At 37.3% G+C, this 24,082-nt stretch overlaps 1 protein-coding gene across 1 annotated transcript; it reads left to right on the top strand.

Annotated features, from left to right (window-relative positions):
* Positions 1 to 346: 346 nt before the first annotated feature.
* Positions 347 to 24,015, top strand: PI15 (peptidase inhibitor 15). The gene is made up of 6 exons (XM_026037404.1): positions 347 to 575; positions 1,116 to 1,453; positions 19,424 to 19,542; positions 19,814 to 19,946; positions 20,103 to 20,218; positions 23,214 to 24,015. Exons 2-6 carry the CDS (start codon positions 1,181 to 1,183, stop codon positions 23,347 to 23,349), a joined length of 777 nt encoding a protein of 258 aa, XP_025893189.1. The 5' UTR covers positions 347 to 575; positions 1,116 to 1,180; the 3' UTR covers positions 23,350 to 24,015.
* The last annotated feature ends 67 nt before the right edge of the window (positions 24,016 to 24,082 follow it).

The raw sequence follows: 24,082 nt of genomic DNA, 5'->3' as shown, positions 1-24,082 counted from the left end.
TCATTCACTGTGCTGCCCACGGTATTGACAGTGTTGCATATGTCCCACTGCCTGCATCACAAACAACTTTTTTTTTTTTTTAATTTCTCTGTATTTCATGCTGCTATTTGCATATTCAGGAAGCAACATAAAATAACAGTAGCAGAGCCAACGTGATGCTGAAGAAGTGAGGTAAAAGCAAGCCGCAAGAACTAAGGCAGGAAGTACTGAAAGGCAGTGTCCTGCATGTTGCCTTCTTGTACTATAGGAACTGGGGGTGTGACCAAGTTTTCAAACCACCTCCGCTCTGAGATGCCACCCAATGGCTACACGAGCGCTTTGCTGAACTCCTCCCCTCTCCTTTTGGCAGAGCAGAGCCCTTCAGAGAAACTGCCTGTTCTGCATCATACAGACTGTAACATATAAAAGCTCTTAGCAGATCCTGTGGCCAGAAGCTTCAAAACCAGCAGGGCTCGATTCTTTGGGGGTTAGTAGTAAGAGACACTCCTTCACCAAGGTGCATACACCCCGTAGGAGAGTGGGGTGAACACACGGGGAGAACAATAGCCTGTGTTCTTTTTTGGTATTATCCAGAGGTAAGCCATTCAGCTCAATAAGCTTGCTTTGCATGCAGTTTTATCGATATTCACATTTTGTTGAATATAAGATTTTAGTAGTATTTCTAAGATTTCCTGCTTTCATGACTTGTTATGTTTTGGGGTTTTTTTGCCTACTATTTTATTTGTGTGGCATTATCAACTCAATTTAGGCATATAAGAAAGGCATAACCTGAGATGTATTTTTCGTTTTTAGGGCATAACACCTGTGAGGTTTCTAACAGTCCCCCCAGTTATGAAATACAATGTCATTTTACTGTGTGGTAGCACTGCCACTCTTCCAGGAATATTAGCTTTGATCGTGGCATTCATGGTATAGTGGTATTTCATTTGGTATGTTTATAGTAAAAGCATGTTATCCTTTAATCATAATATGTCCAGTAACACGTGTTCTGACTGGAGGGCTTTTGAAAGTAGGTTGGGAGACAGAAATCGTTTGTCTGATCACAGTCTGCCAATTCACTCAGTCTTGCTATCTAGATGTACAGATTCACAACCCTGACATCTTTTTTTCTGCAGATCTGTTTTCCACTGTCCTGACTTAAAGCTGAACACCTCGGTGGCCATTCTTCTTTGGCCCCAAAATGACAGTAATCCCTGCAATCAGTTGTGCTTTCTTATTTTCCATTCTCTGTAAAACAAGTGCAGTAGCATTACCCAACTCCACTGAGCTACTCCTGTCAAACAGTAATTTCACTGACATTGAGACGGCTTTGGCAGCTCATCTGGACTCTGCAAAAATTCCCAAAGTCAGGCGGAAGCGATACATTTCACAGAATGACATGATTGCTATTCTTGATTACCATAATCAAGTTAGAGGCAAAGTCTTCCCACCTGCTTCCAACATGGAATACATGGTAAGTGAACTTTGTTTACCTCAGAGAAGGGCAACGTTTTAGAACTGCTAGAATGCATAAGAAAGTATAAATCAGTGATTTCTTACGCTGAAAAATGTAGAATTTTGGTTAAGTACACAAATGACTTTTAACTGTTGCTTCTTACTAAAATGTTCTTCTGCATTTTAAACAGAATTAACTTTAGCAAGCAAAAGTTAAATGCTAAACTCTGAACCTTTTATTCACCTTGTTGAATTTTTATTTCCATGAGTAGTCCCAGGGAAGCTGCTGGGGCCGGAGTGAATGGAGCTGTGAGTTAACTGCTTGTTGGCATGAGGAAAGCTATGTGATTACAGCATGCGATCACACACATTTGAGGTGCTTAGCAGTCCCATTGCAAAACTGCTGTGAAGTATACTGAAAGTCTTTGTCTTGATGTAGCCAAAGAACATTGTTAAATACTTTCACACATAGCACTTTCAGAAATAGTCTGCTAAAACTGTATTACAAAGTAATGCCTGATGGACTGTTTGGCTCATATTCATGTGTTTTACTTACTGCATGTTGTATGTGGACAGCTAATAATTTTTAATTTCTGGTCAAATATGATACTTATTTTAAGTATTTATTTTCTGTGTGGAATTTCAGACTGTCTAACATGCTCTGTTTGTGGTCAGTACCTTTTCTCATTATTGGCAAATGCTCTTGATGTGAATTATCTGTTCCTGCAGGTATGATAACTGTTATTCACTCAGTGTGACTTCATACTTGGCACTAAGATAATAGCTAAGCCAGTGTGTTTGCTATTTTATGTTCCAACTTTGAATGCATGCATTCTGTGGAGCTCTAGTGTTAAAAATAGGTTGGCTAAGCAAAACTTTTTGTACCTTCTAAGTAAGGCATACACAGTCTTTTAAAAGCACAGACAAGTTGTGTTAGCAGCATAATATCTGTATAAATTCACAGAGCATCTCAGTTGACAACAGACAGTTAACAAGTTCAAGAAACAGGACACCACCAGCCAGACATAAAAAGGGGATAATTGTAATAACAAATCCTCCTCCCAAGCAGCTACTGACTAACAGTTTGGACATCTTTCTATCACAGATGTTACCTAAATCTGGATTTGATCATACAATCCGTTTAGCACATCCCAGCAGCACCTCAAAGAGCTGAGTGTGCTCACAGTTTCTTTGCAGGACGAAGGCCTGCAGCCATACCATAATCTGAGTTTGAAATTTGTTTAAGTGGAAAGGTCAGAGACAGAAAAAATAGAGAGGTCAGAAGTCAAGCTCAGTAATCATTGTCAGTGCTGAACTCTGTGCTGACGTTTCCTTTGATTCTGCATAAATAAACTTTGTTGTAATGTCTGAGGGAATGGCAGCCTACCATGTCCTTCCTTTGGCTTATGTTTTTCAGAAATGTACTCTTATAATAAGTGAAGCCAGCACCCTGTCATACTCCCAAGAGTTTAAGTGCAATGCTTTTAGCCAGTTCAGTAAAATACTTTGAAATACTTTGAAAATAAGATTTACTCTGATTAAACCTTTTAACCTTTTATTATTATTATTATTATTATTTTCTTTTAACATACCTGTATGCATACACTTCTCACAGAATTACAGAATGGTTGAGGTTGGAAGGGAACTCTAGAGATCATCTAGTCCAATCCTCCTGCTCAAGCAGGATGACCTAGACCACATTGCACTTCCCTGGTGTTGCAGCTTTGCTCTGCGGTTTGCTACCATGCAAGGTTTGCAACTGGAGCCACACTCTTTATAGCTTGTGTGCCATTCTTTTCACTGGCATTCTGGTTCGTTTACAAGAACCAACACAGGATGTCCTTGTGTTCCTGACAGCATTAGCCAGTGATCACATGGACGGGGACCTTTCTTTCAAGTTTGATTCCCAACTCTTAAGTATTTTATTCTTGCTACAAAGTTTGGAGTGCTACCTAAGGTGATCTCAGGTAATGATGCAGTTTACAACTTGAACATGGCTCTTCAAGTGGCAGTTAAGACAGTTTACACTGACTTGAACAGTTGCAGAATTTAGTTGGTCTGTATTTCCTCATGAAACTTCATGGAGCAAAAAAAAAAAAAAAAAAAAAAAAAAGTCCAGTAGGCAGCATCTCACAGCTTTCTCTGACATCCAGTTTGTGGTGAATGGTGAATGTAGCTTCTCTCTGTCTTTTCAGTTGTGTTGCTATAAAAAGGTTTTGGTTGGAAGTTTTTGAAGATGGCATATGGTATGGCCATATGGCTGGCCAAAGACTGGGGACTCCTGCTATCAGCAATGACCTTTTAAAGTTGGAGAGATGTTGAATCAATTCTTTGGTCTCTGGTTCATTATTTCAGTTTATGGCACTACATCTGTTGTCTATGCAGGGACATAAGATCTCTGCTGTTATGTATAAAAATTTTTATTCAATATTAATTTCCTTAAATAAGATAACAAGCGTACTGTCATCACCAGAAGACAATGAGCACTGTGCTGAAAGAATGCTACAGAATGTGTGTTCCTGGCTTGAAAATTATGGAAAAATGCACTTGTAGTGATTAAAGTGACTTTTACAATTCATCTAACATTAGATAGATTAGAATATTATAACTTTTACAAGTTAGAGAAGTAGAGATAGCTGTTGATGCAGTAGATTTTGAAATCTGCCTGTAAGTATATTGAAATAAGAGGACTAGGCAATCTGGAAGCACAAGAAAAAGATATCTGATCTTTCTCTATACACAGGGAGGATAAATTACATTTTGTTCTGTTTTCCTAATTCCATTATGCTTTGCTCATAAATGACCGTATCTCATTTTCACCTCTATATATTTCAATTTTCTTTTTCTCTTTCATTGATAAGAGTTCCAGTTCTCCACAACTGCCTGTTTTTTCTTTTGCTCTTGACGCATTCAACTACTTCCATATTTTCAATTCCTTGGGCATATTTTGTCTGCCCTGTGTACACATCTGTTGCCTTGAAAGTTATGCTCGAGGACTTTTGATGAGAGGTCTCAAAGAACAGTTTCGAGTGGCAGTGGGTGTCTGAATGAGCCTGGTACTAAACAGAGTTGGGACAGTGCCTTGTCTAAGTTCCAGAGAGGTGTATGGAGTGCTGTTCCAACTTTCTGTTGCATGCAGTCCCCAATGTTAAGCTGGAGAGTCAAATACAATTAAGCAATACATTTTTCTGGTTGTTGTAAAACCTTAGTGAAAGGAATAGACCCATTCTGATGCATAATGGGTCAGTGAGACTTTGACTAATCTCTCTCTAAAGATGTTAGCGGCCTATGAGGCAAAATGTAAATTTGTTCTTCCTTTTGATGCTGAGGCCAGTCTTGCTGATGCCTTCAAGTTTGATTGTAAGGGCAAATCTAAAGTCACTGAGTATGCCAAGTAATAAAGAAAGAAAAGAAAAAACTTTCAGGTCTATATTGTATCAATAACAACTTCTGTTTTTTTATTATGTATCCTTTGTACCTTCTAAGCGAGACTATCATTCTCAAGTCCTTGCTCTTGCCTCAAAAGCTGATGTCATACACACAGGTAGAAAGAGGACATCATGATTTTGAACTGGAAGAGGTTCGGTTAAATTCATCCACTTAAGTTTCCCACACTTTTCCTTCAGAAAGCGAAAGGGTTGCTTAAAATTCATGAACCAGAAAAAAGTGAAGTGTAAAATTTCCTGCAGCTATCTAGTGTGAAAGGCATGTAAATCCTCAAATCCAGGGGAAGTCTATAAACAAACAAATCTCTTTCTCTGAATGCTAATTTTGTACTGTAGAAGCCTGTGTTGCCTTTCTGGAACATCTCGGTACTTGGTAGGGCAGTAAAGACTTGCAGTATCCTACTGGCTGAAATTTGAGTTTCTGAAAACATATCATTTACACTCATTGGTACTATCTGTAGGATCCCAAAACATTCTTTAGAGAAATATTTGTTCTGCTGAGAAATGCCTGTTATTTTTACCTTCTCTGCAATTATTCTGATTTGAGGCAGTTTCTTAAAAGTCCAATTTCTCTTTCCACACAACTCATGTTGCTCTATGCATACAGAACATAGTTTGAATATGCCTACATACCTGCTCATCACCATTTTGCAAGTGCCGAGCAGAAGTAATAAATCTGATACAGTGGAACCTGAATGAGCATTGGACACGGTCCTGCATGCAACTCCCATAGGCAAACTACGGAAATAGATGGTAGCGTTATAAGGATATCTTCATAACTTGAAGAAGTTTTCAAATACTGAAAGAGGAGCTATTACTATTTCACTGCTTACTTGTAGAGCTTATCATTTGGAGTTCTGCAAGGATCAGTCCTGGGTACAGTATGTAGTTAGTAATAGACTGGTAGTTTGGATATCCAGGAGTTTTTTCATGGCAACATAGCTTAAGATAGTTTACCATGAGCTGGTCGCAAAAGAGGTGGAAGGGAGTGGGCAAGTTGAGCTTATTCATCTTCAGATGTAAATCCTACGTGAAAGACTGTGATAAAATGAATAAAAAGTAATTCCTGTAGACACGAGCTCAGAAAAGTCATAGGCAAAATCTGTTCACTTTTTAATGCCTCAAGAGCCACTTTGAACCACTTTGAGGTGAATTCAAAGATGACTTTGGAAGTAAGAAGTCTGGAGATGATGATTCCTGACCACAAAAACATGCAGAAAATAATCAATAATCAAATCAGAGAAACAATAACCTACTTGGTGGTCACAATACTACTAGCTGTATTGTAATTACAGTTCTAATGTGAAACTCTTGACAAAAGTTTCTGGTTAATCAAGTGATCATAAAAATGTTCTGTAAATATACAGAACACAGTAGGTGATAGGGAAGACAAATGGTGAAGATGTGCTTTCCAGTAATTTTTCTACCAAGCTTTTTAGCAGTTTTTACAGTCTTATTTAATACCTGAAAGCCTTTTATATGGATACAGAAAACCATGTCAATTTGTTTTGCTCTCCAATTGAAAGCATTTCTGATAAATATCAAGCTTCTCAGGTTGTTTACTAGGTTGTGCTGTTGTCTTGTTATGTTTCTTACAAACCTTTCTAAATCTTGAGGACACTTTGTTCCTTGAGTTGTTTGTCCTGGCTGATCTGAGTGGTCCCACTGAAATCATCTGTGTCTGTGAGTAAGGACTGCAGAACTAGTTCCTTCAAGATTTATGTCTAATGAGTTGGATAGGATCTCTTAATTTATACAGTTTTTGAATGCCCTATTGCAGGACTTCCTTCAACATTAAATACATATGGTTTTCATCTTGTCTGCTCCTGAAAACATATAGTGATGCTGTCTCAGTCACATCTCTTGGCATGTATTTTACCTTAGGAATAAAAATGATTTCCAAAAGTCTAACCTAAATATTTTTTCTCCAAACTCAGATAATTAATCTTTACATGCATTTTTTACTGCCTAATAGAATTTCTCTTCCTGTTTGACCTCACACATTGCACTTTACATATTTTCTCACAGTTTTCTTGGCATTAATTAAGATGTATGTGTGCATATGTTTCCTTAATTTCCTTATATGTGCCTTTCAGTACTTCTGTATATTAGGGCAAATTACAGTTACACTCCATTTACAAGTCCTTTACTAGCTCAGTGAAGAGCACCCTTTCGAGTCAAAGAAAATTAGGTCCACCATTTTAGCTATACATTTTTAAAAATACAAGAGCCAAGCACAATGGAGAACTGACTGGCAGCCGAAACAACCATTGAATTGCAGTGTTTCCTTAAATCCTATATACATGGTTAAGGTTGAAATAAATTAATTGGAAGAGGAGTGCAGACACAAAAATCTCAATATACTTTTCATCTTGCCAGAGCACAAAGTAAATCTAAGTACAGCTCATCCAGTCTTCTAGGAAGAGGAGATGCCTAGAGCTCCCTCATTGTAATTCATCTGTCTCAGTTAGCCCTGACTTTTATTTGCTCTGCATGGGGGATTCWCAGCAAATGAAGTGAGAACAAATGAGAAAGAGATTTAATGACGAGATGTTTACTGGCTCTGGTTTCTCCCTCCTAACCCTTGTGTCTATGTTTAGTTAACCGAGTCATGTCCTTTCTGTCTATTGTCATAACCCACCAACCAAGTGTCTTTGAAAATTATAGGCTAGTGACTTCTGGAGTACTATTCCTTTCAGAAAATTAGAAGAAAAATGAAAGAACTGAAGTGATTTACATGAGTCACGGAGTTTTCATCTGCATGAGAATATTTTGTGATGAAGGAAACTGTTGTTTTACGGCATGCTCAGCCTTTGCCTGTGACAGATGCACAACATGGTAACTGACAGAGGAGCTGAAAGTAAGCCTGAATGGCTGAAGTTTCTATGTTGGCTACCCAGTTCTCTTCTGCTTAACATATGAGTTTATCTACTTACCTATTTCCCACTGCACTGTATCAATCCTGTGTTGCAGCACTAATCAGTGATTGTCAATGAGGTGCAGAACACTGCCAATTTTTCTAACAGTTTCAGCTACACAAGGTTATGAGCCACTCCTGAGTCTCAGAATCAGAATTGCGTTAAACTGGGTTTAAATCAAAGTGGTTATGTCAAGTAAAAAAGCTTTAAGTTCGGAGTAATGGAAGACTGGTTTAAGAAGTGAATAGAAAGGACCTTTCCTGGAAAGCAAACTTTGGAAAATCAGAGGAACTTCCCCCAAGTGATATTGTCAGGAATGACTGTGTTAAATTTGCTCTGATATTAGAGTTCTTTTCCCTTGTTTTAGGCATAAATATTTTCAAGCATCCATTTTGATGTTGTTTTAAAATAGAATACTTACATTATTTAAATTTAGTATTAGCAGAAAGCCTTCTAGGAGTTTAAGTAAATAAAAAACAAGCTAGTAAAGTCTCTATTAGAAAATAAGCCTGCCCAGAGCCATCAGAATTAGACATTCCTTTATTATTAAATGTAGCACCTCTTGAACTTCTTGGCTAAAAACAGAGACAGAGCATTTTTCACAAGAATTGTTATCCAAAGTACACAGTACTTAGTTTCATACATGAATGGAGATGATAGTAACCCTAAACCTCTCAACATTTTTGTTCGCCTTCCATATCTGAAAAAGAGAATAGGCTATTCAAGCGTATGGAAATGTGGATCCCAAAGACAGTAAAAGTTGGAACCATGACAAGATAACCACTTGCTTGTCTTTTGAATACACACTGCTGTCATCGCCACAGGCATCTCCATGTGCTAATGCATCTCTAGGTACTCTGTGATGGGCCCGAAGCTCTATTTTATTTCAAAAGAGAATGATTTTTTTTTCTTTATCTCCGTTTGTAAGCCCTATCTATTAATCTTTATGAAGATAGCACATCTTTTATTGAGCCTTCTTATTCTGAGAATAAAGAATGCTTGTTCTTATCCTTTATCCTGCAGAAAGAAGAAGCTGCAGTGTATTTTTGTTTGTGTCCTGCTGCCATAACTTTCAGGTAGAACTACTTAGAAAATAAGAGCATATTCTTTGAAAAATTTTAAAGGAATTAAGAATATTTTTTTGTTTTAAGAAAAATGAGTAATTAGTAATAAAAAAGTAAAAATGTGGATTTCCCACTGGAAGAGAAATAAAATCCTGCAGAAAAAAAAAACAAATTTTCCATTCACATTTTATGTTTTTGAGAAAAGAGAATTTGAACTGATTATATTTAAAATGAAAGAGGTCATCCACCTTCATTGTCAGACTGATGACAAATTGTCAGGGTGATACGGAGTTGGACAAAGTTAGGTCCTTTTTGTTGCCACTTCTGAGATAAGCTCTTGCCAATTAAAATATGCCTTGCAGTAGGTTAGGAAAGTACTGAATACTTTAAGATACGTCGTGCTAATATTTAACTTTTCCAAAAGATAAATAATAACATATCAGGGAAGCTTATTGTTATTAAATTTGACAGCCTACTAGTTTTCCTTGTTTCTTATTGTTTCAAAGCTTGATGCCAAAGATGAAAAAAAATGCAGACAGTCCTTGGAAGAAACAAACTGACTATTAGCAGCGGTCAAGCTTCAAATGGTATGAGTTTGAATTTGGACAAAATAGTTGTCCAAAAATACAAGCTTTTATAAAAAATGTAGACCAGAAATTGACTTGAATTTTCCCAAGAAAAGACCTTTTGGCAGTGAGATTTTTTGGACATCTATCTGCTAATGCCCAGAGTATAAAACAGACCTTCCAATGTCGAGCACTTCAGAAGTGTGGATCACATTTCAGGAAGTTTGTATAAATGAGTGTAAATTGACTGTAAATCATTGCATAATTTCACTTGGAATTGTAGCATACATAGTATATTGGACATGTGGTTTGATACATTAAACCTGTATTTGTTTGCAAAGACTAGAGTATAGAACAACAATTTCCATCATGATTTTTTTCTCTAGAGAATAAACTTTTGGAATTTGCTATGTGATCTTTCTAATTGGTATGTAAGACACTAGGGAAAGGATTTGCATATGCAGTGGGCATCAATCACAGTATGCACAGTAAGATTTCTAACAGGTGGCAGTTGAGAGTAAAAATACAACTCTTGTTCTTAGAGAGATGGCCTAGAACCCAAATGATCTCACAGCCTAAATAAATATATAAAGTTTGCCAAATCTGGCCATAAATTCCAATGAGATCATATGTTTTCATCACACAGTATGTATTGGGAAAAATAAAAAAAAAAAAGCAAAAGCAAGGAGACGAGGCTCTTGTAGTCACTCTGCTGAGAAAGCATATAGCAAGAAGGGCAGGGGGTTGTTTGACTAATCTTTGTGCCAGCTTTGAAGTGGGGGTGCCCTAAAGAAAATCTCTGAGCATTAAAACCTATGAGTTTCCCTGAGCAAAAGACCAGGAGAGGAGCTGTGCAGAAGCATTCTGCCTCCCCTGCATTTTGCTCTGGGATTTCAGAGAAAGGGCTCATGCACGTGCAAGCAATAAGGGCAGTGCAAGGTTGCACGCTGCATGACCCCAAAGGACAAGACCTGCGCACTAGGGGAGTAGTGGTCCACATCTGCTAATCCATGCTGGGACTTACACCAGCAGCTGTGGAGACCAGCTGTACAAATGGGCTGAACACTTAAGATTTCATCCTCCAGCTTCCCGAAGTTTTTATCACAGGAAGAAATTACTTGACTCCAGGCTTTTCTCTTCCCTGCTTTTGGTATTTTAGAAATAAGTGCTTCTGATCTGCAGTTAAACAAACAAGCAATAGCACAGGACTAATGGAGAATAAAATGAGAAGTTTGAGGTGAAAAGGTTGAATTTGTTTCTGRTCACTGCTAAAAGTAGGTCCTGCTGGACAACTTTCTGAGGACTATTGGAGCCATTATGGTTTTGTTTTTGCTGTTGGTAAAAAAAATCTGAAAACTCTAATGTGAGACCGTGGGCAGCATATTAGTAACAAATATGATTGCAAAACCAAAAAACATTTTCTATTATTACTGTTGCAAAATAAAACTTTTTGCCATGCAACTATATTAAAGCAGCATATCCCAACATTTCACTTGCAATCTCATCACGCAGTTATAGTCACATAAAGCAGCTTTTAAAGAGCAGGGTGGTTGATGCATCTTTCCTCAGCTGTTCACTCACAATTTGTGATAAAAGCTGTACTGAGTGCCTGAAAGTTTAGCTGGATGGTTATTGGCAGCCAGCTGTGAGACAAGTTAAGTCACATCCCTCTTGGCATCACAAACCTGATGGACGCTCTGGGATTTTTTTAGGAGGGCCCTAAGCTACTGACAGGGACATGTTTTGTTCTCCAGTTTATGTAGCACTTAAGTACTGGATTTAGAAATGCAAAACATCCAACACCTTATCATAGCTGATACCTTATATTGTAAAAAAGCCCACAATGATCTAGGTTAAACTACTGAGGGAAGCTGCTGGTATTTAATGTTGAGAGCAATGCTCTCCAGGAGTTCTCTTGTACCATTGGGCAAGCAAGGTGAGCTTCATTGCTACTGGTAATAAACCCAACACAGAAAAGATGAAGGATAATGATGATAAAATAATAATAAAGAAGCAGATTTCTGTATTGTTTGAATATTTTAAGATGATCATTAGCATCGTATCACATGCCCTAAACCCATTAGCTTCTCAGTTTGGCAGTCCATCCTTATGGGCTCCCAAGTTAGTCCATCTCTCATCTAGCTACAGAATCGGTCTGCTTACAAACTCGAGTAAACGGAGTTCCTATTTTACCCATTTTTAAAGCATCCTTCATGACAAGGAGAGATTTAAACTTAAATGCTTTTAAAGTCTGCCAAGTTATGCAGATAAGCACATAGAATGAGAAGAGTTTTAATAATATGCTTGGTTTCTCCGTAGACCACAGATTTTTCTATCTATTGCCTTTTTCAGAATTTGAAGAGGCGAGCTCTTTGCTTTGGTAATGACTTTTCATTCTCACATAAGAAGGCATGGATAAAGATATAACAATACCAAATCAGATAAAGAATATTTCCCTCATATTTTCTTTGTGAAAATTTGTATTCTGAACTGCAGGAAAGCTATTTGCTTGCCCTATAAGGAAAAGAAATTGGCTGTGAAAATTAGGAAATTTGGAAAAATCTAAATGAAAAATGTTTTCAGTTTCTCGGTTTTCTCAAAAGTCTACCTTTGATAAATAATCTTCACCTTGGAGATATGTTTCTTCTTATTTTAAATATTGCATAAGAAGTTCTTTTTCCCCTCTCATTCTCCAAATTTGCCAAATTTAGTCTTGGCACTCTCTTGATAATGCTCTTAATACTTCTTCCAACTTCTGAACTTCATTTAAAAATGAATGGAATTTCAGATGACAGCATCAGTTTTTCATTCTCAGCTGTGACATCTGTAGTGGCAGCAGTATAAAAGTGGCTTTAAAACTATCCTTTCATCTCTAAAGATGCTATTATTTTAAGTGTGATTTCATTTGAAAGGTGTTGCACTGCTTGAAATCAGTGCTTTGTGGTCTGCCTGAAATAAAGGTGAAATAAACATTTTAACTACATGTACTTTATTTTTACCTTTGAAATAGTAATTTATAAGAAAAAAAAAAAAAAAACATTGTTCCAAAGGGGAAAAAAATACACTCTTGCTGATGAGTTTGCACAAGTCAGCAGTTGTTTTCTGGGATAAAACCAAAAATCAAAACAGCAGATCATGTTTTGCAGATTTTAAAGGTCACATCATAAATCTCAGAGTAGGTATCAGCAGCATTCAAAGCAAAAATTATGAGTCCTCTTTCTTTTTTCTTTTTCTTTTTTGCTTTGACAATGTGTTGAAGACATGCAATAAAAGAAAGATCTTCATTTTGATATATTTAGTGAGTGGCTGTGGATTTTGTCTTCTAGTACAAGATTATATAATGTTGAAATCCTGTTTATTTTTCAGAAAGGGAGGAGATACTCTTTTGAAGAAATGGAAAACAAGTCACTCAAACTCTAGTATATAAAAACATATAAAGATTTTTTTGTTGTTGTTTTTGCAGGGGCAGGGATTATCTGTTTAATTAAAGAAAAGCACCCATCAAGGACCAGTTCGAGGTTCCAAGACATTCTTTTTTTTTTCTTGATTTAGTTAGCCACACTTTGGTCTAGAAGACCCCACAACTCATTAGCATCACTAATGATGAGGGAAAGCCTTCATAAAGAGTAAGAAAAAACCCTCTTCCTTTTCATTTGCCAAAATATTAAAATATTCTCCCTATAGTAATGGAAAATCTGCAGGCATCAAGAAAGTAAACTAGTAGTCACACATAACTGCTTTTATCTGATAAAGCTGTCCATTTTATTTAATCAAATTATCATCTTTCATTAAATATACTTGGGTTAATGTTTTGTACTTCTAGCTCTTCCAACTGTTTAAGAATCTGTCAGCATATGACTTGATGGAGTCCTTTCTTTAAGGGTGAAGGGTCCTTTGGATGGTCAAGAGAGATGCAGACTGCTCACTTCAGCCTGCTGGACTGCAAACTGTGGCATGTCATAGTGGTATTTTAAACCTCAGTGATTTAATACTGGTTCCATGCAGAAGTGTGGTGATCCTTCCATGTTACTGAGGCAGTTAAATTTAAGTAAAAAAAAAAAAAAAAGTAATTCCACTGGTAGCCAGATCCTGAATCAGACCTTGCACAAGTACAAGATTTATTTTTCCTAATCTCAATGTACTTATTGAGTAGTATAAATAATACTATTATACAGTATAGGTAATATGAAATTGAGCTAAAAGTACTCTAGTCTGATGGACAAGGAAACTAAGAGGTGCTCCTCCAAAAGTCTTTAAGAAGACATTAGAAGACATTAGACTACCTGTATGCAGTCACATATAGTCATTACAAGACTTATTGCATTAATAAAGACACAGAACAAAAATGGCACATGCTCCCTCAATGCCGTCAAAATGCTGAGGCCTGATGTTTAACACGAGCACCGTGCTTCAGACTCTGAGCATGTTCTTTCAGTACCTGCTCTGTTTCAGTCAGTTTTGTTCAGCCATGACTTCATACATGCATACTTCACAGATGTCTCAGAGAAGTTTTCATGTTCCAATGATGTTACTAAATGTTGGAGTAATGCATTTGAAGCTAGGAATATGACATATTCTGCTTTTCAAGAAAAAACAGATAAAATGATAAAAAAGATGCAGATAAAATAGTACCATTTGAGGTACTGAGCTGAGGTTTTCAGCTTTAATTCCCATTCTGCGCTAGACTCTATCCCTAAAGACTTGTGTTAAGCAGGGTGGCAAGAGAAAGTCACACCATTGAGATGATTGATATGAGAAGTACAATTCTGGCCGTAATAAGAATGAATGAAATGACCATGTATAAATTCGAGGTCAGTTTTAATGGTTATGTAGAACATTTCTCAAATGAGGGCATAGCTATCAACACAGGAAGAGAATGACCAAATATCATTTAGCAAATGCTCTCCAAAGATCTTTGTAGAATTCCAGCTGATTCTTTTTTTTTTCCATCATCAGAATATTTCTCCAATTTCCTCATCCTTTAAGTACCTACCAACATAGTTGTTAGGACTTCATAGTGTCAAAAGCTGGGCCAAGACTTCATAGTATTAAAAGCTGTTTCAACAAAGAACAAAAGGACAACTCCATCCCCTTTACATATAAATGATTTAAGAATTGAGAGAGAAACAGGAGGCAGGAGGGGACTGTGACACAATATTAAAAGGCAAACACTTAGGGGGCTTCAAGAAATTTCATTCAACATTAAAGAAGTTTCTTTCTACACTCAATTGTTTATTATAATTCACGGAAACACAGACTTTATTTCCTTATTTGCTTGGAGAGTGGGGAAAAAAAAACGGTAAAATTCTGGCAAAATTCCCTCTGAATTTATTAAAGCTAATGTATTATTCCTGACCTGAGACTCAACCAGCAGGTGCTATGTGAGTGCACAGATTAACTCAGAGGCAGGTGATAAAGCCTGCGCTCTCTGATTGTGAAACATCCTATATGAACCACTCATATAGGCCCTTCTCAGCACCTGTTCCCTGTTTTCAGCCCACGTGACAAGGCTCACATTCAAGTTCTTCTGAATGGTAGTACAGCAGAGAATACTGCAGACACCACAGTCAGAAAGCTTTCGAGGAAAATTCTTTTTGACTGAGGAAGCAAAAATAAATTGGCCTAAGGATGTGCACTTCCAGTTGCCAGTGGAGCAGTAGTGAGAGACGCTTTAACTCTATCACAGCTCAGTTAGACTTGGGTAAGGGGTGGGGAAGATCTCCCCTGTGAACCCTGTCAGTGGTCTACAGAGCTTGGAGGGCTTCTTATTTTGAGTGGACCAAAGGTAACGGCTTCCCCAAGCATTGGTGACCTAGCAAACAGAGATGTTTTCTCTGGGGAGAGAATAAGCCCTGTTTGGCAACTGGGAGTTTGCATGATTAATGCATGAGGGTGACTCATCTCCTCAGATCTTGATCCACTGGGTATGCAAATTCCTCTCCTCTTCCCTTTCGCAATTTTCATGTCAGGCAGCTTTCTTTAACATGCTTAATAGAAAGGCTCAATTGGCCATCATTACATAGTTCATTATTTATCATTTTTGGTTTTTTTTTTTTTTAAACACCCTTACTGATTACCTTGAACCTTTTATACAGCAACTGCTCCTTGGACTTTCAGGTTATTTCCTTTTTTTTGCTGTAAGATTTTTTTTTCTGTTTCTTTATATCCTATTTCTTTATAGATTCAAAAAGCCCTAAATCTGCTTGCCAAATCTCTCTTCTCCAAAGTTCCCAATATGGAAGGCTGAACTAAAAGATAAATACAAGTATGGGCCCAGATTCAGTCGTCTTTTGAAAGGGATGAACTAATGGTGCTTTTTTTTTTTTTTTATGATCGAGAAGATTTTAGATCATTATGAGATAATCGTTTTTCTGCTGTGACCTCATTAATTACTTGCCTCTTCTTGTGGAGATGATCAAGTGCTCATTCTGACAGGAGTGAGACCATCACTTTTATACGAGAAAGAAACTTTTAACTGAATTTGAAACAGCCGACTGAGGCTTTTACAAGCAAATACTACCAATAATGCCTGAGAATCAGAAAAAGAACTGAAAGAGAAATGGAAGTGGGTGAACAATTCTGTTATTATCCAATGCAGAGGGGAGTACCTAGTTGACAGATAGCATTAATGGCAAAAACTTAATACAATCTTTACAGTCCTTTTAATCACCTAACATACTATTTTGCAAAGCAGTACAGCATGTGAAAAGATGTTGGGTCAAAATTAGGAGCTCGGTGCTATTTGTGCAAATACAGTACGCATCCAGATTATTGTGGGACAGCAGCCAGGTCACTTGGGAGCAAGCACGCAAACCTCATGTTCAGCCTCCTGGCAGAAAGTATTCGTGCCAGAAGCATGATTAATCCCAGCAAAGAAGGGTGTTTATGGGGTGTCACAGTACTGGCTGAACTGCCCCTTATGATGCACACCAGCCAGCTGTGTTTGGACCCACATGCTGGATTTGTGTGCTTTTAAGTTCCCTTGTGTCTGGGCAGGCTCCAAACACAGTCAGTTTGTGGCTCCAGCCTCTTAGGAACACTTCCCAAGTGCACTTCTACATCTGTACCTACTATTATCTTCTCTTTAAGGCAAAAAGCCTTAAGACTCCACTTATATGGAATATCATTTGTGTTATATATATAACACTATTTATATATGTGAGTAACAGAGTCATAGTCTCTGTTGTATTTCTTCAATTATAATCTAGAATCTACCTCATCTACTCCATATCAGCAAAAAGCCTGATTAGTGTTATAGCACACTCATAAAATTTAATAAATTCTATAGTTTTAATTTAGAGAAATTATTCCATAATTTTCACTTAGAAAAGCTTCTCAACTATAGGGAGTCAGGGACACGAATTAATGTCCTGTACCTGTACCTATGGTCAATACTTGGAAGCGTAAAAGTATGAATTGAGTGTTTTAGACGTCTGTACTATATCATAGTACAGATAATATTTGTGTTGTGGACCACCTGATCCTCTGATAAGTGTGTTTCTACCATTGCCTGTTATTTCATACCACACAGAGCATGCTCTCTATTTAGTTGCCAGTCAAGATTTATGAGCTTGTCTTTGCATTTGGAAAGGTACTGTGGGTTGGAGAAGCAATTTTATCACGTGCTGTTACTTGCAATTCACCAAAACTGCTTGTTCTATTAAAAATACACATCTAATTCCAGGATCCAGAGGCTACTTGAGTTTTACATAAACACTAAGCCATACTAGGATTTATGCAGAACGGTAGTATAACATTAAGATATTCCTTATTTAAAGCTCTAAGATTAGAATAGGTTCTATTGATGATGTCTCTATAGTTGCTGAGGCAACTCTGCTGTGAAGAAAATAGTGGAGTTAAAAACCTAGCATGCAAATGAGCAGGAAACATATTAAAACATATTAAAAAAGAAAAAAAAACTGTTTAAGGTTACTTGTCATTATGACTTATAGAGTAGAAATGGTTTTAACCATCTCTCCTTACAGAGCTGTTTTCTTTTTATTCCAATCAGGGAGCAGTGTCAGGTCCCATGCAAGATAAAGTGATGTGGCTCATGCTGCACCTGGAAACCATTCATGGTCTTTGCTTTGAGGAAGTCCTTTTCCTGACCTTATGGCCTCACATATGAAAAACTGCCAAGTGCCCTCTCTAGCTGTAGATAGAGATAGATATCTAGCTGTAGATATCTGTACTGAATTCTTCCACCTGTGTGTGTCTCCTTCACTTGAACCTTCCATCTGAGTCCATGCGATGTTTTGTTCCTACTCACATACAGATCTTATCAACACAAAGGGAAAATGGTAGGGGAACCGGAGCCTTCCCAGCCACCAAAAGAGACATCTGAATATACTGATTCTTCAGYTAATGGATGAGGGAAAGGCTGTGGATGTGGTCTACTTGGACTTCAGTAAGGCCTTTGACACAGTCTCCCACTGCTTTCTCCTGGAGAAGCAGGCAGCTCATGGCTTTGACAGATGTAGTCTTTGCTACGTGAAAAATTGGCTGAATGGGCAGGCCCGGAGAGTGGTGGAAAATGTAGTTAAATCAAGCTGGTGACTGATCATGAGCAATGTTCTCTAGGGGGTCAGTACTGGGGCTGGTCCTATTTAATATCTTTATCGGTGATATGGATGAGCGGATTGAGGGCACCCTTAAATTTGCAGATGACACAAAAGCTGTGAGGAGGTGTTGATCTGCTTAAAGGTAGGAAAGCTCTACAGAGGGATCTGGATCACTGGACTGAGACCAACTGTATGAGATTCAATAAGGCCAAGTGCCAGGTCCTGCRCTTCAGTTACAACAGCCCTGTGCAGCTCTACAGGCTTGGGGCAGAGTGGCTGCAGAGCTGTGTGGCAGAAAAGGATCTGGAGGTGTTGTTCGACTGAACCACAGAACGGAACAGAGCCAACTGAACATAAGGCAGCCTTGTGCCCAGGTGACCAGGAAGGTCAATGGCTTCCTGGATTGTATGAGAAGCAGTGTAGCCAGCAGGACCAAGGAAGTGATCATTGCCCTGTACTTGTCACTGATGAGGCTGCACCTGAAATACTGTGTTCAGTTTTGGGCCCCACACCACAAGAAAGACATTGAGGTGCTGGAGTGTGCCCAAAGAAGGACAGTGAAGCTGGTGAAAGGGCTGGAACACAGACCTTATGAGGAGTGGCTGAGGAAGCTGGGATTATTTAGTCTAGAGAAGAGGATGCTCAGGTGAGACCTTATCACTCTGTACAACTACCTGAAGGGAGATTGTAGTGAGGCAGGGGTTGATCTCTTGTCTGGAATAGCTACGGAGAGGACAAGAGGAAATGGCCTCAAGTTCTGACAGTGGAGGTTCAGGTTAGACATTAGGTAGAATTTCTACATGGAAAAAGTAGTAAAGTATTGGAGCAGGCTGCCCAGGGAAGTGGAGTCATTGTCTCTGGCAGTGTTTAAGAAACATATAGATGAGACACTTAAAGACAAGATTTAAAAGGTATGGTTTTTGAAGGTTTTTTTTTTTTTTTTTTTTTTTTTTGAACTTCATGATCTTGAAGGTAAGAATCAACCTTTATGATTATTTATATAAATTTTATTCTTTTATTATATGAAGTATATATAAATAAGATCCTGTTAGGCCTGTGTATGCTGGTCCATGATTGGGGAATTCAAGAGATCCCTTTTTAGGTTACTATAGGTGCTATATTAGTATAAGACTTANTTTTTTTTTTTTTTTTTTTTTTTTTTGAACTTGATGATCTTGAAGGTCTTTTCCAACCATAATGATTATATATATATATTATATTCTATGATTATATGTAGATGATTTAGCTCAGATCCTGTTAGGCCTGTGTATGCTGGTCCATGATTGGGGAATTCAAGAGATCCCTTTTTAGGTTACTATAGGTGCTATATTAGTATAAGACTTAAAGTTGAGACTTAAAATACCTGTTTCTTATATTCTTGCACTGCCATGTGTGTTTTTCTGTACTCCAGTTAATGATGTTTTATTTTGTCAGGTTTGGGATGAAACTCTTGCCAAGTCTGCAGAAGCTTGGGCTGCTACGTGCATTTGGGACCATGGACCTTCCTATTTACTGAGATTCTTAGGCCAAAATCTGTCCGTAAGAACTGGAAGGTAGGCAGATATATTACATAACTGTTTTCAGTCTTTGAGACTTGATTCAAGCTTCTTCCATTATTCTGACAATAATTTATATGCATCTATACTTTGCAAAGATTTTCATTTGACTGAAAAGTATTATTGCTTAGTAGTTTTGACCCCTACTGTTAGCTGATGAAATGCCTTTAGGTGACTTGAATCAGTCATAGGGATTAGCAGCAGAAAGTTTCAAAATTTCTGGATTTGAGAAGGCATGTTTTTCTTTCTGTCTTTTAAACAAACTTAGATATCGATCCATCCTTCAGCTGGTAAAGCCATGGTATGATGAAGTGAAGGACTATGCTTTCCCTTATCCTCAGGACTGCAACCCCAGGTGTCCCCTGCGGTGCTACGGACCCATGTGCACACATTACACACAGGTTATATAAATTCCATTCTATTCAAAATCTACTATCCAAAGCTGGACTTTTCTGTGATGTATTTATAGCTTTCTCTCATATAAATGTACATATATGTGTATATATATGTATATTTCTTTTCAATTTGAACTTCACCAATAATGAATATTTATTCAGATGGTTTGGGCCACTTCCAATCGTATAGGCTGCGCAATCCACACATGCCACAATATGAACGTCTGGGGATCGGTTTGGCGACAAGCTGTTTACTTGGTATGCAACTATGCCCCAAAGTGAGTTGCTCTCTTTTAATATTGTTTATTTTTATAGTTCATGAATGTGTGGWTCCTCTCACTGGACTGCTTACTCCTTTTTCTTCTGCTTGACCTATATTTGTGCTTTATTTCTGTGGGCTGCTCATTAATCCTAACATTATATCTAACAAATGCACAGCTTTAGTATGCAAGGAAGGGAAAAAAAAAAAAAAAAAAGAGGTGTAAGAGGTGTTAGGAACAAAAACGTTTTATTTTTAGTATTATTTTTACTGCAATTCTCACCCTTTGTTCTGAACTCCACTTTCAATTACTTATTCCGTTACTCTGTTATATTTGTGGTGAGCTGGACTTCTTCATATACAGAATCATTTTGTAGATTAGGCCTTAGGAAACATCTTTACTGTGGATGTTGATTCTCTGTGAACTCACACTGCTGCCAAGATGATACCTTTTCTTACAACCATACTGCATACAGCCCTAGTATGGGCTTCCTATACTAGTCCATTTGTCTAAACTCATTGTCTACAAATGTCATTTCATCGTGCAATGTTAGTGTCCTTCAAAGCATATTTCATAGATACCCATTCATGACCCTATTTCATTTAGCCATGTAAATATGTGTGTTAAGTTGAACTGAACTGTAGAACTGAATTTTCTCCAAGCATTCTCTGGACATCATCTCGAGCTTACATATGGCTGCAGAATGAATCAGTAAAGTATGGACAGCGAAGAGCGTGGTTTTGAGGTTTAGTTTGGACCAGTGCTTCAAAAATAGCATCGACAGCGTAAAAGGCTGCTGGTTTCTCTGACTGAGTAATATTAAGCTAAGCCATAGTTCTGCATAGGAAGCTAAACATAATTAATTGAACATGTTTTCCATAAACTCTCAGTGGCACATGTCCATTTGTGGTAAAGAATATGCAAGAGAATGAATTTGAGTCATGTCATTATTCTGTGTGTTCTCTTAGTACGAGATTTTTTAAAGGTTTTGCAGCTTAAGAGAAGACAGGATTTGATGAGAAAACTGTCTTGAAAAAAACACTTTTTTCTTTCTTTCCTAGGAAATCATACAGATTTCTGTGTTCTCTTTAATATCTACTAGAAAGGAGAGATAATGAAAGAATTGCAGGGGTATCAGGCAGCAAAAACTATATGTGACTTTTCACTTTTAGCTTTGAGACTTCTAGCAACATGATCTCGACAAGATTTAAAAAATATATATATAATAAGTAGGAAAATGTAATAAATAGGAAAAGAACTGTTGCAGGATACCTTTCTTATTTTGTTCCATAATAGCAATGAATGATATCGTATGTGATGCATGAGTGAAAATGGATGCATTATTTGTCTATCAATTAACAAAGTACTAATAACCTTTTATATTTTCTCAGTCTGAAATTCTCAGTATGCTTTTCTGGAATTTTCAGCTTCTTCTCTGGAAAAGATTTCAGGTAGAACTTTGATTTATAGCTAGATGAATAAGGATTTTGCATATAGATTTCTTGCACAGTCACAGAAGGGTACTGAGAGGACTTCGCTGGCTTAAGGACATATTCCAAAGAATCAATAAAGTTGGGCTAAGCATATAAAGTTTACGTACAGATGTCTTTGCCAGAGGGTAAGGGCTATGTCCCCCTAAGCAATCAGCATGCATGAATGTCAGAATACAAAAAATATTACACCCTCCTGGAATTTGGTAAAGATTTGGGGATTAGATTTCATATAATGTAAACTGATACCATACTGCAATGTTGAAAAAAAAATGTGTTTCTGAAATCAGGGCAAAAGTAAAGTCAACGAGGATAGATGAAAGGTTTACAAAGGCTCTGTATATGGTTAAGTAATATGTATTCACAAAAATTAACCATATGGTGTATAGGAAATAAAGCAAAAATCAGCTTTCAGCAAACTCTTTCTGGATTTCCATATCTGTTATCAAACTAAACATATTTTCTGAGCATGCAATCTGCTGTACCCATTTGGAAGTGAAGTAGGAATGAGCAAATTATTTGAGAGATTCCTACTTTCTTCCAAGGCACAACCCGGACCAAGGCTTTTGATCCAATGTTATTGGCTAGGAAATAGGGATGAGAAAATGTTTCATAAATAATTGCATTACTCACTACTATACCACATCACATGCAAACTAGAGGAAAGTTCTCTGCTCTCTGAGACATAACATTTAAATAAAAATCTAATTTTAACTTACTTTCTTCCTGTATCCTGAGTGATATCTCATGAATCTCTGAAAGTCTGGGCATTTACATAAGCATCCAGAAGATTTGATTCTTTTTTCAGATGTTCCTAGATCTTTCAGACTTACCTCATTTCACGTGAGCACTCTCCAGACTTGTGCTGCTTTTTACTAGAGCTCTATTAGAAACTGCATATCTCCATTTACTAGATAGGAGCCTGTGCCCTCCTCCTCCTCCCACTAACACCTATGATACCCCTGTGAACTCAGAAATATTAATCTTTTTAAGATAATACTTTTGTGAATAGTTTTCCATCTTCCTTTTCCTTAACCAGCCTCAGAGGAGGTTAATCAAACTTAATTCAGCCTCAGAGCCTCACAGTGTGGATTCAGACCACTATAACCTGATAATAAGATTCTTGGTTGGTCTTTCTACCTTCAAATTATTTTAAGATAATTGGCAGAACTAAAATGTTCTAGGAAAGCTTTGAATCAATACTCCTGCCACTAATTTCTCATGAAAGAGTGCCTGCTGAATGATTATCATGTCCCAGAATCAGAGATTGAAGTTATTTGATGGTAGGAAAATAAACCGAATTTAGACTTTGTTTTTGAATTGGTAAATCAATATTCATCAGTAGACAGATATAAAAGTATAGTTAACCGTTTTGTGTAACTGGGCACTTACAGAATATCACTTAAAATATTAGCTTTAATCTCTCAAAATAGGTACCATTAATGGATATATTTTTTCTTCGTAATATAAGATAGGCTTTTTCTCAAATGACTAATCACTCTTGTTCCTTTTTATATTTTCAGGGGGAACTGGATTGGAGAAGCACCATATAAAGTAGGGGTCCCATGTTCTGCTTGCCCTCCAAGTTATGGAGGCTCTTGTACCAACAATCTTTGCTTCCCAGGAGTAACATCTAACTACTTATATTGGTTTAAATAAGTTAACATGTTTACATTTTTTAATGGCTAAATAACAAGAAGCTTGTATATTGAATTTTGCACATATTATATATAGAGAGATATTGTAATAATACCCCGATGTTTCCTTTTTGTATGCTTTGTATAATTAGCTTTCAAAGTATAATATGAATTTGTTTTTAACACTTCAGAATTAATGGATCACACTAACCATTTTAGACTGACATCTTGTAAAGAACAGAAAACTAATTTTCACCTTAACAAGTGTACCTTCTTGAGATTCTACTAAAAGCATATTAAGAGGTGTGTCAATTTATATCTAAAGCATGACTTCCCATTTAAAAAGATAGATCTAGAAAGAAGAGGGTCATTGTTTCGATGCTGTGCTTTCCAATGGTGCGTACCATGCAAGCGCACCAAACTGTCCCCCACTATCAGGATTGCTCCCGTTTACAGCTGTGCTTTCATCTGCAATGCCAACAGGACTTGGAGAAGAGCAAAACATACATGCAAGAGAAACTGTAGGATATTACCTACCTCATGCACAACCGTAATTAATTTACAGCATTTCAGGAATTCAGCACATGGCTGCTGCTATCATCAGCAAAGCCTGTGTGCAATGGGAAGAACAGAGAGAATAAGGAACCACACTGGCCAACATACTAACTCACGAGCCTGAAGTCTTATCTAACTAGACAGTTACATCCCTTCTAATATACTGTTATAATCAACACAATCACATTTTCAATTCTTGC

This window comes from Nothoprocta perdicaria, unplaced genomic scaffold, assembly GCF_003342845.1.
Source record: "Nothoprocta perdicaria isolate Ctin4 unplaced genomic scaffold, notPer1 scaffold_198, whole genome shotgun sequence".
Classification (NCBI taxonomy): domain Eukaryota; kingdom Metazoa; phylum Chordata; class Aves; order Tinamiformes; family Tinamidae; genus Nothoprocta; species Nothoprocta perdicaria.
This window is presented reverse-complemented; position numbering and strand designations above follow the sequence as displayed.

What these genes read in the sequence shown, in the direction of transcription:
- PI15 (XM_026037404.1), top strand. Translation starts at nt 1,181, where the DNA reads ATGACAGTAATCCCTGCAATCAGTTGTGCTTTCTTATTTTCCATTCTC. An exon ending in CTGTCCGTAAGAACTGGAAG is followed by an intron (nt 19,543 to 19,813) that starts GTAGGCAGATAT and finishes AAACAAACTTAG; the next exon opens with ATATCGATCCATCCTTCAGC. An exon ending in GTATGCAACTATGCCCCAAA is followed by an intron (nt 20,219 to 23,213) that starts GTGAGTTGCTCT and finishes TTATATTTTCAG; the next exon opens with GGGGAACTGGATTGGAGAAG.